This window comes from Aphis gossypii, unplaced genomic scaffold (assembly GCF_020184175.1).
Source record: "Aphis gossypii isolate Hap1 unplaced genomic scaffold, ASM2018417v2 Contig00604, whole genome shotgun sequence".
NCBI classification, from domain to species: domain Eukaryota; kingdom Metazoa; phylum Arthropoda; class Insecta; order Hemiptera; family Aphididae; genus Aphis; species Aphis gossypii.
This window is the reverse complement of record NW_026083190.1, coordinates 57,478-77,401: the sequence shown is the minus strand read 5'-3', so window position 1 is coordinate 77,401 and position 19,924 is coordinate 57,478. Positions and strand designations below refer to the sequence as shown.

General features: G+C 29.2%; 1 protein-coding gene and 1 pseudogene across 1 annotated transcript; both read left to right on the top strand.

Annotated features, from left to right (window-relative positions):
- The first annotated feature begins 802 nt into the window (after nucleotides 1–802).
- Nucleotides 803–2,923, top strand: LOC126554802 (uncharacterized). The gene has a single exon (XM_050209828.1). It carries the CDS (start codon nucleotides 803–805, stop codon nucleotides 2,921–2,923), a length of 2,121 nt encoding a protein of 706 aa, XP_050065785.1.
- Nucleotides 2,924–5,428: 2,505 nt separating this feature from the next.
- Nucleotides 5,429–18,700, top strand: LOC114132299 (uncharacterized; annotated as a pseudogene).
- The last annotated feature ends 1,224 nt before the right edge of the window (nucleotides 18,701–19,924 follow it).

The following is a 19,924-nucleotide window of genomic DNA, read 5'->3' as shown; positions in this document are numbered from 1 at the left end:
CGGGTTTTTGTAAATACGTAGTTATTTTGGTGCTTTAAAGTGCACGCGGGTGTACGAGAAGACCAACATGTGGGTCGGTGATCGTGCGCGGGTGCGATCCGATCAGTTAACCTACCAAGGAGCGTCGGGCATTCGGGCAGCCATCAGCAAGTGGGTTGCGGGACCTGAGCGAGGCAATCTTATGGTCATATGGACATTGAATAGATGAGCGATCGACGATTATCAATTGTAACCGGTAACGCGGTATCGTGACAGATACGTGGTTTTTCTTATCTATGTTTTGTATTGATATCATATTGTTGTGATATCTTATCAACATTGTATGTTATAGCCTCCGTGGCACCTTTCTTTTGTATTATTATAATTTTACGGATTTATTATTATTTAAGATTATTATTCTCGGTAACGAGGGGTTGGCCATTTGTCATAATATAGTAGGTAGGCGCCTACTCCCCTATTCACATGTTATCATTATTATCATTTATGAAATATTATCCATGTATTTTTATGTTGCGCGATGTACTATGATAATACAGTCCACTTAATATTATTATAAATTCAAATTTGTTGATTTATTATTAGTGTTAGAATCTTCATTCAACATATAATATATTACTAAATAAGTTAGGTACACGACGTAACATTTTGGTCCTTCGAGCCGGATAGGATTAGTTTTATATATATATATATATTAAATTACTAAATACTGATACTGTTTACGTATATATTGTAATTAGGTATTTGTTTTTGGTTATATTATTATTACTATTTAGTTCGTTTTTTTGTTGTCCTATCCTTTATTATGCCTCCAAAGCGCAAGTCAGTTTCCGCGACGGTTCTGGAGCCGGACTTGTTGTTACGTTCGGGTGCTTCTCGTGACATAACGTTACGTAAAATTCGCAATTTAGACGCGTTAGCGTGGGAGGCGCTAACGGAGGTTGAGAAGCAACCGTTGTTCTTCGCGCACTACGTATCGCTCGATAAATATATTTGTCAATTCGAAGAACAGCAACAACAAGTATTGAACGTCATGTTAGACGCGGCTCTACGCGACAATTTCAATAATTTAGATTTGCTAACTACGGACGAAGTCGAGGAACTTGTCGGCAGCATTCGGATGAATGCGGAAAAAATACAACCGACGTCGATTGCAACCAATCGTATTTCGCATCAAGATAGTGAAACTCGTACGGGTACCACCATAGCATTACTAAAAATTGAGCTACCAAAATTTGACGGGAACGTAGTCCAATGGTGCTCTTTTCGCGATTTATTCTGCTCGTTGGTACACAACAATCAATTAATTTCGGATATTGAGCGTTTTCATTTTTTAAAATCTTCATTATCGGGTCCGGCCTTGGCGGTCATCAAGTCGATTCCGTTAACAGCATGCAATTATAAAATCGCTTGGAACGCGTTACAGAATTCGTACGAAAACAACCGATTATTGGCGACGGCGCACGTTTACCGGTTGTTCGCATTTTCTTCAATTAAAAAGGAGTCTACCGTGGCACTCGCTGCCTTTGTTAACACATTCCGTGAAAACGTTGCCGCTATCAAGGCATTAGGTGTCGACGATATCTCTGGGTTTTTGTTATTTTATATCGGCGCTTTGGTGCTCGATTGCGAAACCAGAAGATTATATGAAGCTAGTATTTCACATACGCAATTACTAACTTTGGACCACCTATTAGACTTTGTGTCTCAGCGATGTAAAATACTAGAAAACATAGGGACTGCGACGGATAATGTAGAACACAATGTTAAAAGCGCAACTAAAAAGGGCAAGGGTAGCGTGCCCGTGAAGCACTCTTTAGCTGCGACGTCAAATAATACGATTAAGTGTGGGTTTTGTGAGCATGACCACCCGCTTTATCGTTGTTTCACATTCAAACAAAAATCGGTCACGGCTAGGCAGAAGTTCGTCAGCAACAACGGCATATGCTTAATTTGCTTAAAATCGGGTCATCCAACCAAATCTTGCACATCCACGTTCAAGTGCCGAAGTTGTGGAGGCAAACATAGCACGTTATTGCATTTGGAAAATACGAAGCCAACTTCGGCGGGTGAGGCCGAGGGTTCAACGGAGGAAAGCAAGACGTCTGTTACCGACAATACAGCTAAGTTCTCGGGTACTGCGCGGACGGAGACTACGGTGATTTTAGGCACAGCCATTGTGCGCGTGCGCAACAGCTCAAGAGAGCTACAAACTGTGCGAGTCTTGTTGGATAGCGGTTCTCAGATTTCTGCGATCACGTTAGAATGTGTCACGCGACTCGGATTAAAACGTATCAAAAGCAGAATGGAAGTAACAGGACTTTCTCAACAGCCAGTGACGAAAGTGAAAGGTGTCACTAAATGTCATTTTATGCCACTTCATGCAGAAGGTCCACAGTTCTGCGCTTCGAATGTTGTTATCCTCACACATATCACAACACAGTTACCCAGTGATAAATTACCTACGGTGGTACGTGACCGATATCAGCGCTTAGTTTTGGCCGATTCGGAGTTTGATGTACCTGGGTCGATCGATATGCAAATAGAAAGCGACTTGTACCCACATGTGATACAATCTAAGGCGGATATTATTCACAGTACGGGTCTGCCGTCCGCCATGAGCACTCATCTCGGATGGATTGTGGTTGGAGCATTGGATGAATCACCAACATCGCCTATGGTTTCGCTTTCGGTAAGATCGACGCCGGAAATAGAAGGATTATTACAAAAATTTTGGACTATAGAAGAACCCGACATTCCGGATACCCTGACAACAGAGGACGAACAATGTGAGGTGTGGTTCCAAAAGTCAACAACCAGAGATGTCTCAGGGCGTTTTGTGGTATCACTGCCGTTTCAGTCGATTGTACGTGCTCTATCAGAACCGTTAACAAATCAGATGGCTAGGTTAGGTATTATAAGATAATATTATTATAAATTCAAATTTGTTGATTTATTATTAGTGTTAGAATCCTCATTCAACATATAATATATTACTAAATAGGTTAGGTACACGACGCAACATTTTGGTCCTTCGAGCCGGATAGGATTAGTTTTATATATATATATATATATATATATATATATATATAATATTAAATTACTTAATACTGATATTGTTTACGTATATATTGTAATTAGGTATTTGTTTTTGTTATATTATTAGCCCGAAATTATCCAATATTGTCGACTTATCATCGATGGTACCACTCTTGCCCCACCATGTAATAATAATTGATGATAATACTGAATGATTAGCTCGGTGAGATGATACCGTTGTGGTAGCAGTATGGGATGTTTCGCGTTGTCATCTAGTGTCGAATACTTCAAACGTCCCCCAACTCGAATTAATCCCGCTACTATAGTATTAAATAATATCTCCTACTCATAGTATCTAATAAGTTAAATATGTAAAAAGGAACATAGAAAAATAAACTTTAAAATTAATTATGTTTTGTTTACATTTCTTATGAATAAATCTTTCTTTAAACAAATTAATGTTATTTTACTACCAAGAAAAGTAATTAGAATATTGATTTAGTTAATGAATAATAAATTCAATAATATAATTTTGTAATTTATTGTTATTTGATTATGATAAAAAATGTGTTAATATTTTTTTTCAAACATGACTTAGTAAGACAAAAAACATAAACTGTTTTTTGTTCTACACACGTTCTTATGTTTTTAATAAAAACTAGTATCATACTTTAGTATTATGAGTAATTGTTATAAATTCACTTAATTAATATAAGTTCATTACTCTCAAATATATTTTATCACTTCATTAAACGGTATAAAAATATTTTTTATTTAATTATTTTTATAGAAAACACATGGATATAAATACATATTATGATATAATATAAGTTGTTAGACAACTATCAATCCCTCTATTTCAGATTTGTGACTTAACCAAGTTTACACTAACCTATTGATATACAAATTTAAGCCACATTCATATGACAATAATATTATCCATTTAATTAACCAGCAAAATTGACTGATCTAAATGTTTAATATAAATAATTATTACAGTTATATTCAATAATCAAATGCTAAATATTTTATGGAATCAAAAAAAAAAACGTTCAGAATCTAAAACTAAAGAGCTTTATTTATATTTAACTATTATAGGTATTTATTATTGTTTAACACGAAAATCATAATATACGAATACTTTTTAATTGGTAATCAGTCAAAAAGTCTATGGAAAAAAAGTCCGAACACATGTTAGTGTCGGACAAACAAAAAGTCCGAAAATACAAATTATTCTATTAAATTTTCATTTATAATTGTATAATTTATTATCCATTTTAATCAATTTTAATAGGTATTTTAATATACATGTATTTATCTAGAATCTAGATCTATATAATTTTTGTTCTTTATATAATAATCGTGGTAATATTGATTATTGCTTGTAGGTACATAATATAATTTTATGGTAGCTAACATGTAGACATACAGCCACATATCATAGCGATAGATATATCTTAGAATTTAGATCATATACGGTCTAAGAGATATTTAATATAATATAATATATAGGTAATTAACTATAGTAGCAGTGGCGCAACAACCGGGGCTGATGGCGATGCCTAGCATCGGGGCCCTAAGACTCAAAGGGGCCCCATCTAACTCGTAACCTGGGAGCAGGGAGGGTGTTTTTAATGCTAAAGAATTAAATCAAATCTGTGATAATTTAAAAGTTTTACCATACTTAATTTTGATACCGATGAAATTATAATAATCAATAATTAATACATAAGGACACAGTGTGGTAAGGTGCAGACCGTGCAGTCCGCAAGTTAAACACTATAATATGTATTATTTTATACTATTATATTATTTATATTGTATTATGTTTTATAGACTACATATAGTTCTACAGCCATTGCCCATTACTTAATATTCTGTATATTATTATGTATAAATACTCAATACTGTTAACAGTGTTAACATTCTGAGAATAAATCGCCCACTAGACGATGGTATCAATGGTATCATACAGATTTGTGGCGGGCGGTGGTCAATATTTATTTCCGACTCCGATGCTCACCGTAAATAGTATTAATAGATATCAAGATACACTGGCTATTTAAAATATTAATAATAACTAATATAGTAATATGACAATTTATAAATGAAACGTCTATCGGTCTATCGTTTATGGTCTATGATACTGTTGACAATATATAAATATACCGATTTTCTTAGGGGCTACGGTCCTATGAAATTATTTTTAAATTCCATGTAAAATGAATTAGTATAATATATGATATACATTGATTACGTCTGTTATAAACGTGAACTGTGAAGTACCAATATTAGTCATTGTGCAATATCTGCCTTACGTTGTAAACCGTCGATACACAGTATCTCGTATGTAATAATTTAAAATTTTTTTAATTATTATTAAATATTTATTATGCCACCAAAAAGTGGTTGTCAAAAAAGAAAAGAAAGAGCTCAAAAAGATGCCGAGTTGAAAAAATTACGAGGATCTTTTGACAGATTTCTACCCAACAAAAACGATACGTACCTATAAAGTAATTTATTAGTATGCGTAAAATAAACTATTAAGTCAAATAAATAATATTGATATTCTTATTGATCTTAATAATTTATATCTGTCAGGGTTATTATTGAATAAAAAAAAAAATGAATTACTTATTTACTTGATAAAAAAATCTAATAATTAATAGTATACCTACCTACAGTGGAAATTTAATAAACTATATCTAGTTATGGAAAAATAATATTAAACAAAAAACGAATCACATATTCACATTACCGGTATAAATCTAGTTTAGCGGCCACGCGAATTTTTCGATTTTTTTTGCCGAAACAATAGTAAATCAACGTTTTAAAAACGATGGTGCAAAAAAAAATTGGCGGAAATCAATAGTTTTTGAGTTATACCATTTTGAAATTTGAGTTTTTCTACAATGTACTTATATGGGTAATTTTATGCAAAGTTTCGAGCTAAAATAGTGTGGCGCAGTGGTCTGCACCCAGAGTACCATTATCGTGATCTCGGGTTCGAACCCGACATTCAGAGAAAAAATGTTTGCACTTTTTTCCTCGTTTTTTCGTCGAATTAATTTTGCCCCTTTTAACCCTGCTAGGTGACTCAGTGCAACAAAATGCATTTTTTTAACCCTGTGACCTACTCGAGGTGGTGTTGCATAGCAAATCGAGGGATATTTTCGATTTGTGCGGAGCGGAGCGACGGCGCCGAGGAGCGTAGCGACGAGTGCCGAAACACGCGCAGTCAAATTTTATGCATTTTACATTTTTACATTTTTTAAAATGCATTTTAACCCAACTCCTACTTGAGGTTGTGTTGCATAGCAAGTCGAGTGATGTGTTCATTTTTAAAAGTCTGAGTGAGCGCAGCGATTAGGTAATCCGATGTCCGTTATCGAATGTACAAATTTCAGTATATGGATGATAAACTGTATATGATTTAAGATAAAGATACTTATTTTTGGTTCATAGCTGTTTCTAACGCAGTATTGGTTACACGTACATACGTTTCTTACTTTGAATTTAATAATGTGGTCTGTGATTAAATTGTTTCAATTATTCGAGTGCAATGAAAATGGTCCGTTGTTCATGACGGTCATTGAACAGCTTCAATCTTGGGGTCTCATTACAAAGCCAGATACATTGAAATGTAACAATAACATTTTTTAATATTGTCAGAAAGTAGTGACTATGTCGATGGCTTTGTATGGCGATGCAGAAAGTCGTCATTGGTTTTCTAAAAAAAAAGTAAGATGTGAATTTCGACAATCCATCAGAAAAAATACTTTTTTTGAAAAATCTCACATGTCGATTTGGAAACTAGTGTTATTTTCTTATTTGTGGACGGAGAATGTTTCTCAATCTTTCATCAAAAAGGAATTGATGTTGCGCAACAAACGGTTGTTGACTGGGCATCATTCCATCGTGAAGTAGCTTTTGATGGTATGATTTTACGTCATGAAAAAATCGGTAAATATTGTTGTTTCCATAATTTGTACGTGATTCATTTGTTCATTATTTTTTTATTTACATTTATTATTATGAAGGCGGTGAAGGTAAAACTGTTGAAATCGATGAGTCGAAGTTTGGTCGGCGCAAATATTACCGAGGCATCGAGTGGAGGGGCAGTGGGTTTTTGGTGGTGTGGAGCGGGAACAGGTAAATGTTTCTTAATACCTGTTGAACGCAGAGATAAAGATACGTTGTTAGCCGTGATTAAAGAATGGATTTTACCCGGGACATTAATAATAAGCGATTGTTGGAAAGTATGTAATCTATTTATTATTTACAACTCTTATACCTACATTATTAAGATTAATTTTGATTTGATAAATTTAGAGTTATGATTGTTTGAAAGACGAGGGTTACAAACATCTAACAGTCAATCATTCAATTCAATTTAAGGACCCTGAGACCGGGGCACATACTAATAATGTGGAAGGGATGTGGCGTCATGCTAAAGCATCCATGAGCCAATATTGTCGTAAGAAACGATTCTACGCAGGGTACTTGGCAAAACATATGTTTTTAAAATCGTGTCGAGTACAAAATGTTGACCCCTAACAGAGTTCTTCCGATTGTGTTCCATATTATACAACCCTGCCACCCTGACACAGTCGACAATCTCGTGGAGACTGCAGAATCGGAATCTGAAAGCAGTACTGATGTAGTGTCTAGTGAAGAATCGGAATAATATTTAAATTGATTTTTCTTTATAATAATAAAAATAAAAATGAAAAAAAAGTGTAAAAAATGTATTTTCTTCTGTCGGGTTCGAACCCGAGATCACGATAATGGTACTCTGGGTGCAGACCACTGCGCCACACTATTTTAGCTCGAAACTTTGCATAAAATTACCCATATAAGTACATTGTAGAAAAACTCAAATTTCAAAATGGTATAACTCAAAAACTATTGATTTCCGCCAATTTTTTTTTGCACCATCGTTTTTAAAACGTTGATTTACTAGGGTTTCGGCAAAAAAAAACGAAAAATTCGCGTGGCCGCTAAACTAGATTTGTTCCACATTACCTAATATATTATTATTCTTCTTCTTCTTCAGCTTCGCCTTCCTCCCAACTCTTTGGGGTCGGCCAAATTATTATTTTAGCAATAAATTAGAGCAGAATTAAAAAAAAAAAATGTTAAAGGTATTCCTTCATGATATTATTTTGGTATTCAGTCAACTTTCAAACAAAATGAATTACAACAAAATATGATTCAAAACAAATACATCTAAATAAACAAATGTTCATGTAATAATTTTTTTTTTTTGATGTATTAACTGATTAGGTATTTAGGTAGGTACCTATTGATATTTTTGTTTTCGATCATATAATATTATGCATTATGCAAGTATACAATATTTAAATATAGGTAACTTCAATTTTTAATATTTTTTTTTTTTGTTAAAAAAATGTTCTATTACCTATTCTATACAGGGTGTAACAGCACTATTTAACAAGTGCAATAACTTTTTTTCTACTGAATATTTTTAAGTTATTTTTTTTTTTTATGATTTCCAGAGCTCTGCTCTATATTTTTTCTATTTTAAATTTTATTTTATTTTTTTAAGACTAAAAACAGAAAATTAAATTTTTTTATTAAATGTTATTCTTATAATCCAAGATATCTATTTTATAAATACGTTTTTAAAAACAATTTTAGTGTTTAAACATTTTAACTAGGTTAAGTCAATAATTTTTAAACAATTTTCAAAGTTGGTTAAAATTCAAATTTATTTCTTGCTTATCATTGTTACATCAAATGTCGATTTGAATAAATTTTTTCCAAGAAATAATTTGTTATCATTAATAATCAGTAAATATATTTTATCATAATATAATATTATGACCACGTGATGCACACCCAATGGCCCAATACAAAATATTATTGTCATGACTCTAACGTAATTAATGCATCTATGGTATGTGTACATGATTAAATTTTTACTATACTATTTTGAACTATTTAATATTTATCGACAGTTTGTCAAGTATTGTTTTATGTTATAATGTTATATTAATTATTATTATATTATCATATTTGGATGTTCGTACGGATCAACGGATGACGATACATCATTCTGTAATGGCATTATACAGACATGCATTTCCGATATTCTGTATTACACGTCGCAATACCTTTTAAAATTCATAGTATGCCAACCTATTTCAATAAAACTGTTAAATGATTATTGATTAGGTACACAAAATAATGTTAACTGTGACGTACTGACGTGTAAATGTGTAATATAATACACAATTGGCGTGATCATTTAAAGACGTTTTTCAACAATATTTTGTATAAAATGTGTGATAAAATAAAATATAATAAGTTATTTTTTCAACACCATGATTTAAATCAAACACTGTGGACCATCAATTTTCAAAAAAGTTTAGCTTCAAAATGTAAGTAAAGATAATTTAATTGTACATTTATTAATCACATTCTAATCGAATACAATATGTAATTTAATGACTATTTATAATGCACAATAACTCATTACTTAATCTTTTTTCTATATTATTATTTTATGTGTTATTAAAGTAATCAAAAAATTGTATTTTGATCATAGGTAATATTATACAAAATGATTTAATTAGTTAAATATTTGAAGTACTGTGAGTCTGTGACATAAATTATGGGCTATTGATTTGATCCATTCCTGTAATGATAGTATTGAAGATTGAAACATCCATTTATTATTGAACTATTTTGAATTTACTCGTTAATAAGTATTGGATTATCAGAAAACCACATTTACATTCTGCTATAAATTGTAAGTATAACTAAATAAGCTTTTTATACATTTGATTATTATTAAGTTCTAATATCATTTCAGAACCTTGGTTATATTATACTGTACACACACACAATATTATAAATACTTAATGTATTCTATTGAATTAACTGTTGTGGTCTAATCATCAGATGTATAAAAAATAAATATACATTTATATATTTCATTTTATCGGTTAATTATTTTAGTGCAATTGAGTTTCTATAAAACTAAATTAAAATAATATCAACATCAACATTCAACATTCAAAAATGTAAGATAATTTATTTAAATAATATTTTTCATCAACTATTATATAATAATAGGTTTTAATTATTTTTCAGGGTGTCAGTAATTATAATTTAAATAATTATGAATCTATGTAACTATTCAAATTAAAAATCAATAAGCTGTGTCATCATTGAAAAAATTTGTATTGTTCTGAAAGTATGGTAAAATTAAGTATAGGTTATTGATTCAATTATTATTATGTTATAGTTGTGGATCTGTAATTTTAATCTAAATAGTTGAAGGGATGAATGTTGGTACCAAACTCAATTTATAATCAATAATTAAATATTTTTTAGTTATTTTTACTTTTTAATTTTTCTTTTAAGGTTTTCCATTAGTATTAATTATACTTTTAAATTAAGTACCTTTTATGTAACAAAATATTTCACTTAATATTAGTAAAAAAAATTAAAATTAAAAATTATTTGAAAATGTGTTTTAAAGTAGTTACTATGCATGAACTTTGTTATATTCTATCTTCCACACTTAAGAAAACCTCATTCATCCCTATTATTTTTGAGGTACGATAACACATGTTCTTTGTAATTTGTGAGTTATGGTTTTATTTATTTGATTGCTAAGCAAATTTTAAATTTACACTAATACTCTGCTTATGCAATCCGTTAAGTAAATATTAATATTTAATTAGTTTTTTGAATAAATATAGTCAGATACTCACAAAAAATAAAGAACTGTATTATTAAACTAAAGATTACTAATTAATAATTGTTACACTACCTACTTGTTAATGTAAATTATTAATATCAAAATACATTTTGGTTTAAAAATATTTAAAAACAAATAACATGTAGCTACAAGAGACATTTTTTATTGATATTTAATGGTATTAAAGTTGATTAATTAATTATTAGTAGGCCAACATGTAGGTGCCAAAAATATACCAATTTCCCCTTTCAAACGGTCTAGTACTGGACATCTTGGCATGTTCTATAGTACATAAAAAAAATATTATTTTATATACTGTAGTTTAATAAGGAATACTTTAGGTAATAAATTAAAATTACTTTATTTTTTTCACCTTGCCAGTAAACATATCTGGCTTTGGCTTTACGGATGATATATTTATCTTCTGTGGACTGATCTTTAATTATTATTTTATCTAAAATATCTTTAAAATTGCTGTGTCTTGGACACCACCATTCAGTACATTTCTGAAAGTATATAAAAAGTAAAGCATACCTCAAAATAACACTATTTAAATTAAAAATTACTTTTTCTTCTACTAATATGGGAGCCTCAACTTTTGGAATATCTATATTTTCCATAATACTTTCGTCTTGGTTCGATAAATTTAAATTTGTTATTTTAGAACATACCAAGTTTTCTAAAAATGTCATTCTGGATTGCATAGATTGAGGGTCCTCTTTTTGAACAAACATTTTATTGGTAGAGAAAGTTGGACTTCTTAAAAATTGAGGTTCCTGAAAATAAATATTTACCTATAACTAATTTTAAGTCAATATTATTTATTTTATTTTATAGTATTATTGTGTTATTTTTTGTATAATTTTGTATATTGATGTATAAAAATGTAAATGTTTTTGTTATTAATTTAGTTTGTTAAAAAAATATTTAAGTTTATAATGTAATAAACATCTGTATATTTATGTGATGTTAGAAGCCTATTCTAGTATACTATTTAAACTTACATCTTTCTCCTTCAAATTACCATTTTTCGTTTTTAATATAGTCTGTAAAAAAAAATATTATTAAATCTATATAATCTGTATAATTATGTGAAGCTAGGAGTCTATTTTAGTATACTACTAAAACTTACAACTTCTTCCTCCAAAATATCATTTTTTGTTTTTAATATAGTCTGTAAAAAAAAAAAAAATTAAATCTGTGTAATACATTTTTATTACTCAATATGTATTTTTTTAATATTTAAATAATTCTTAAAAACATACACATTTTTCTGTTAGTATTTTCTCATTAGCTTTTAATGACATCTAATAAACAATAATTTTAGAATATTGAGTACTTATGTTTAGTTTATTTTTGTAAATATTAAATTGTATTAAAATAATAATTAAGTAATTTATTATTTAATCAGTCACTTACAATTTCATCGGTTAATGTTTTTTTCTCTCCTTCAATTTTTACCAGTTCTTCAGCATAGTAGGCATTTTCATTTTTTTTTGTTTTCAACTCTTGTTGTAAATTATGATATTGCTATAGTGTAATTGTATGAGTAATTTACAAGGTATTTATTAAAACTGTAATGTTATTAATTATTTTATTTTTTAATGATTGGTATTAAGTATACATACCTGTCTTAATTCGTCCATCTTTTCCATTGCACCTTTAAATGCTAATTTAAAAAACTCCAACTCAGACATTTGGTTGTCCTCGTCTTCATTGTTATTTAAATAAGTAACATATAAATCTTTAAATTCATCCATAGCGAAATATAAATTGTACACCACACACTTAAATATTTCCTTTAGGATTTGAAGTGACAATAGTCTAGCAGGTACTAATAAGTAATGAGGGAATTTGTCATGTTTTCTTATCTTTTAGTTCAGATAAAATTTGATGATCCTACACATGTATAGGTTTTAGGTACCTATATGTATAATATTATATGTATATTGTATACCTATATACAACATATACCAATCTATTTTTATTAAAAATAGTATTGTAAACTTTTAAGATTTTCCCATTGGCGATTACTACAAATAATATTACTTATCTCAATTATTATTGTGTTTCTAGAATTCTTAGTCAATTTTTGAAATATAAATTCAATAATTTTTTGGTTTTTAATTTTTATCATACTTAAATATGCCTACTATTTATAGTACTTTAGAGTACTGCGATATGTTGAAAGTTTTTTATGAAAGTGGAAGAAGTACTTTAAAAGCTTCACGACAATATTTTCAACAATTTCCGGAAAGGAAACAGCCATCAAGAGCTACTTTTTCAAATATAGAAAAAAAATTACCTAAAACAGGTAAACTTTTTAATTTATTTAAATATACATAATATAGATATTTTATATTAAAATATTGAAATTAATAATATAAAACTTTACAAAAGTTAATTTCGATAAATATAAATAGTACATAACTTAGAATATAATGTATGTATATTAAAATGTACACAATGAACAATTATATTATTTTTATACAAATTTTTAATTAAGGTATACATTAAAATATAATTCAATAAAATGTAACTACTATCTTTAGGTAGTTTTCCAAGCGGTATCAAACAACAAAAGGCAAATGTAATTGATGAAGAGCACACGGTGAATGTCTTGGCAGCTTTTAGCAATGATCCTCATGCGTCTGTTAGGTCAGTAGCTAAAGAAATGGACATTAGTCATACCTCTGTGCATCGTATATTGAAAAAAAATGATTTGCACCCATACAAATTACATTATGTACAAGGATTGAAACCCTCTGATCCAGATAGAAGACTTCAATATATTTCAAAAATGATTTGCCTTCATGACCACGATAAAAATATTTTGAAAAAAATATTATGGACTGATGAAAGCTGTTTCAATAATAATGGCATTGTCAATCGTCATAACTCTCATTACTGGAATGGATCAAATCCATTCTGGACACGAGAGTCGAATGCACAAGTTCGCTGGTCTACTAATGTGTGGTGTGGTATGATAAGTGGTTATTTGATTGGGCCTTATTTCTATACTGGCACACTTACTGGTGAACGTTATTTGGATTTTTTGACAAATACACTACCAATATTATTAGAAAATATTCCTTTGAATGTCCGAGAAAATATGTGGCTTCAACAAGACGGTGCTCCACCACATAACGCAAATATAGTTCGAGATTATTTAAATAGACATTTTCAGTTGAGATGGATGGGAACTAAAGGTCCACTAAATTGGCCACCACGATCTCCAGATCTAACACCTTTAGATTTCTTTTTGTGGGGTTATTTGAAGGACAAAGTATACTTCCAACAATCAACGTCCTTAGACCATTTAAAACAACGCATAACTGAAGCATGTAACTCTCTTACATTTGAAATGTTGGAATCCGTGACAACTGGAATTCTGGAACGGTATGAGAAATGTTCAACGAACCATGGTGGACACTTCGAACAATATTCTTAATTATTCTGTTGTAAAATATTTAATTTAATGTTAAAAAATAAAACTAGAACAATTAATTGTAGTATAACTTACTATTGTATTAATTTTCACGACTAAGTAGTAACAACAATTAATGATAAGCGTTTGAAATTTGAATTGTATTGATTGTTTATCAATTTATCAAATTCGTTGCTTAAATTAATATGATAAGAATAATATCACATTCTACAATTTATACTTCATGGAAGAATCAAATTGATTGTTTGAAAATGTAGCACACAAAAAATTTCATATTTCACAAACTTTAAAAAATGTTAAAAAATAATTTATTTAATCTAATTGCAATTTTTAAACACCTAAGTTATTTTTAAAAACGTATTTATAAAATAGCTATCTTGGACTATGAGAAAAATATGAAATTAAAAATTAAAATTTTCTTTTTTTAGTCCTAAAAAAATAAAACAAAATTCAAAATATAAAAATTAAAGAGCAGAGATTTAGAAATAATATAAAAAAAAAAAAACTTAAAAATATTCAGTAGAAAAAAAGTTATTGCACTTGTTAAATAGTGCTGTTACACCCTGTATATGTTCTATTTAATCCTACAGTAACTTCTTCAAGTGTGTTGATTGCCTTAGAAAGTAGTGTACAAGAAAATATAAATGAAATTGTACAAACTGAAAATACTATTGGTCATTTGTGTAATTCAAATGATTCAGCTTGTCCAGGTATTATTTATTAAAAAATAAATCTAGTATTTATTATTATTTTAAATATTGTTTATAAGCAAAAATAAATCTGCTCTAGCTGAAAAAGTAATTGACAACAGCACAATTCTTGTTAAATCTACTGCAACTTCTGCGAGTGAGATAACTGCGTTGGAAAGTAGTGTTCAAGAAAATATAAATGAAATTGTACAAACTGAAAATACTATTGGTCATTTGTGTAATTCAAATGATTCAGCTTATCCAGGTATTATCTATTAAAAAACAATCTGGTTTTTTGAATTAAAATTTGTATACGAGAAATATTGAAATACCTCATATTCCCTATATTCAATATAAATTATAATACAATTTTGAATGATTTTTATAAGATATCATTATTCAGATTTATTAAATTAAATATGTTTTATAACCAGTTATCAATAATAAAAATAAAAAAAAACCTATTATTATAAACAATTAATAACTTTATTAGTATTTAGTTTATACAATCATTCCCTATTAATTATTAGTTTAATACATTTGCTCATTTTGTCAGCTGGCATATTTGAGAAGTCATTATATTAATTTTGTAGCATTGTAGCAGTTTTAAATATAGTAGGTATAGTGTGTTATTGCATATTACATGTAATACAGTACCTAATACATTATACATAGATTTATACTTTACACATTTGATATATTATATTATAAAGTTCATTTTTTTTTTCTCAAATACATAACTTTATTTTAAATAACAAATAATTACCTATAATATATTATAGGTATTATATTATAATTTATATTGTTACTTAATTTATATTAATCTTGGTACTTGATTTATTTTACTAAAATTTTATATGTTTTTGTTTTTAGAATTTAATTTAAAAAATGATTACCCAACTGATCGATACCATTTTGATGAGAATATCAAAGACAGTAATCTAAAGAGACTTATCTTAGCATATGGTTCTTGCCGACCAACAATTCAATTTCCATATACTGAACATGAAAACGGCAAATCATATCGTTTTTCTAAACACTATTATTTTATGAAATTGAAATCTGGATTAAGTGTCCCAAGGAAATGGCTGTGTTATTCAGTAGGTTTAGATGTAGTGTATTGTGAGACATGTTGGCTATTTGCGAATCGTGGTTATTCATATTTTAATCCATCCTGGGTTAATGGAGTTAACCCGTCGTTGGTCGCGTGGTGAGAGATTCTCTCATTACGATATTATTTTGGTCACCACTGTCTGTTATATCGGTTTATTGCCTATTAGTTGTGCTATACCTTATCAGATACAGATAATCTAAAAATAGATGGGCATTAAACGACTTTGTAATTGATTACATATTTTCAGTATCCGTTTAACGTGACTCGTATACACACAGTGAGAGAAATTCTCTATACGCAACCAAACAAGTACGTTTTTCTGTGCATTATTTTACTATGGATAATAACATATCTGCTTGGCTTGAGGAAGCTGACGATGATATGTTAGATGATTTTGACCCCGATGAAGATGACAGTGATGGAGACGTATTAGATAACCTAGAAAATAGTGATGAATCTGTTGAAAATGAAAGTGATTCCGAAATGTCTTGTTCTGACAATTATATTAGAAATGATTTTCGTGGATATAATAAAGGTAAAGATAATATTATCAAGTGGTATACTGACCCTCCTCCTCGTAATGTTAGAACTCCACAAAGAAATATTGTAACACACCTTCCTAGTGTAAAATCGGCAGCAAAAAATGCTAAAACTATAATTCACTCTTGGGAACTTTTTTTTCCCAACGATTGTTTACAAGAAATTACTACTTGTACTAATATATATTTAGCAAAAATTCGTGATTATTATCAAAGGGACAAAGATGTTTTAGATACTGACGTAGAAGAAATTCGAGCACTTATCGGTCTCTTATATATTGCTGGTATGTTGCGAAATAATCACATAAATCTTTCCGACTTGTGGGCAAACGATGGATTCTCTCCAGACATTTTTCGTGCTGTAATGTCTGAAAGACGTTTTTACCTTTCTTTTCGCGCTTTACGATTTGATAACATACACACTCGAAATGAACGAAAAAAAATTGATAATTTGGCACCAATTAGAACGGTTTTTGATGAATTCGTAAATCGTTGCATATCATTTTATACACCAGGAGAATATTGTACAATCGATGAAATGTTAGAGGGCTTCCGGGGATGATGTAAATTTCGTCAGTACATAGCCAACAAACCTAATAAATATGATATAAAGATTTTTGCTTTGGTAGATTCACGTGTATTTTATACAGTAAATATGGAAATTTACGCAGGCAAACAACCGATTGGACCGTTTTTACAGAATAATAGTGGAGCTAGTGTTGTCAAACGTATGATTAAACCAATTGCTAAAACAGGCCTTAATATTACTATTGATAATTGGTTCACTTCAGTCCCTTTAGCAGTCGAACTTCTAAAAGACTATAAAACTACTATGGTAGGTACACTGAAAAAAAATAAACGGGAGATACCAACATGTTTTTTAGACACAAAAAATCGACAAATATGTAGTACAAAATTTGGATTTGGAGACAATAATTGTCTTTTATTGTCATATGTTCCGAAAAAAGGAAAAAATGTTATGATGCTATCAACAATGCATACACAAGGTGACATTGATCCAAACTCGGGAGATATAAAATTACCAGAAGTCATTTCATTTTATAATATGTCAAAAGGAGGTGTAGACGTTGTGGATGAACTGAAAGGCGAATACTCAGTTTCAATAAACAGCCATAGATGGCCTCTGACAGTATTTTTTTCTTTACTCAACATTGCTGGAATAAATAGTCAAATTATTTACAAATCAAACACTGATATTGTTATTCCACGACGCAAATTTTTAAAACAATTAGGGATAGACCTATGCAAACCTCATATGGTTCGACGACAAAGTATTCCAACATTATCTATTTCTCTAAGACAACAAATTACACGATTTAGTGGAGTCATTTCAACCCCAGAAACTGGAACCAGTACAAGTGGAAAAGCAAAATGTTCTTATTGTCCAAAAAAGGAAAATCGATATACAGTGGTAATAGTAAATTTATATATTAATAATTAAAATATTTTATATTTGTAATTATATATACTATTATTTATATAGGTAATTTGCGCAACATGTTCAAATCCAATTTGCAAAAAACATACTACAACCATATGCGATTCCTGTATCTGTAATACGCAAATTCAAGAATAAAAAATTTAACTATTTTTTTTTTTTAGTAATAACAATATGTTAATGCTCGATTATTCAAATTGTAATGTGTAATTTGTGTTAATTGTAATGTAATTTTATAAAAAGTAAAAATATATAAATACTGAAATATATATAGTTTATAAGTGCTCATTTATATAATAAATGTGTTTTAGTAGTTTATTACATATTATAAGACTTATTGAAGAAAATGAGAGAATCTCTCACCACGCGACCAAAGGAGTACAAAAAAAAGACGCGACCAACGACGGTTTAATAACTGGCATTGTCTCTCAGCTAAGATAGATTTACATGAAAAATCAATACAACATATTGATGCTATTAAAGTACGTTGTATTTGGGAAAAAAATGAGACTATTGATAAATTAACTGAGCAACAATACTCAAATGAAGCAGCTTATTGGAGAAATGTTCTTAAAAGAATCATAAAAATTATTCTCTTTTTAACATCTGGCAATACAGCATTAAGAGGACATGAACATAAAGGCAAATTTAATGAACATGAATATATAAATGAAGGTATATAATCATTAAATCTACTAATATTTCATATAAATAAATAATTGTATGTGTTCTAGGTAACTTTATGCGTTCAGTGAAACTTTTAGCTGAATTTGATCCTGTTATGAATGAATTATTGAATGATGAAAAAAAAAAATCAAATATCTTAGCTGGAAAGTACAGAATGAATTAATTAGTATACTTGCTACTAATGTAAGAAATTTAATTTGTCAAAAAGTTCAAAATTCGCAATGCTTTTCTATTATTGTCGACTCCACACAAGACATAACAAAAATTGATCAAGTTAGTATAATTTTGCGTTATACAATACTCAACTTTGATGAACGAAGTTTAAGTATTGAAGAGTCATTTTTAGGGTTTTATGCCATTGATAAACACGGTGCTAAGGATTATGAAGATCTTATAATTTCCATTCTTAAGGCATTAAATATTAATATAAGCAAATGCAGAGGTCAAGGGTATGATGGTGCATCAGTAATGAGCGGGCTTTATTCAGGTGTTCAAAAACGAATCAAAGATCAAGTCCCCTTAGCACAATACGTACATTCCCAAGTAACACATAGACAATCATAGGATATTAATAGCATATTTGAAAAGAATGTAAGAAATATGAATAGATTATTCTTCATTTTTCATTTAATCATCTATGAATGAGCATTGGATATTAAAAAATCACCAAATGAGCCACTTTTAGGCATTCTATGAATAATCCGAATATTCAGAATAAACTATGAATATTCCACAAGAATATCCATACTGTATCTTAAATCATTCATTTAATAATTATAGAATAATCGTAATTGCTTGTTACCATAATAACCAATGAATGTTTAAGTGGGACTCCCAATAGTTATTCTTTGAGCAACCAAAAGACACTTAATGAATAATACTAGTACTTTCTACCAGATAGTAAAAGTATATTCCCAATAAATTATTCATATTCATAGAATATCCAAACATCATTTTTACAATTATTTTGTGTTGAAGTTAAGAGTTTGTTAATTTTGAAATAAAATATTAATAAAAGTTTTCATTAGAATTCTAAATTAACTTTTAATTAGAACAACATACAAAATGAAAGTAGATAAGTACTTAAGTAATACCTTTTTTTAAAAACAATTATTTAAATTAATATCCACTATTTTATTATAGATCAAAACAAGGTTATCTTCAACAAATTTCCTTATATTTGTATTATAAAAATATTTTACAAATATATATATATATAC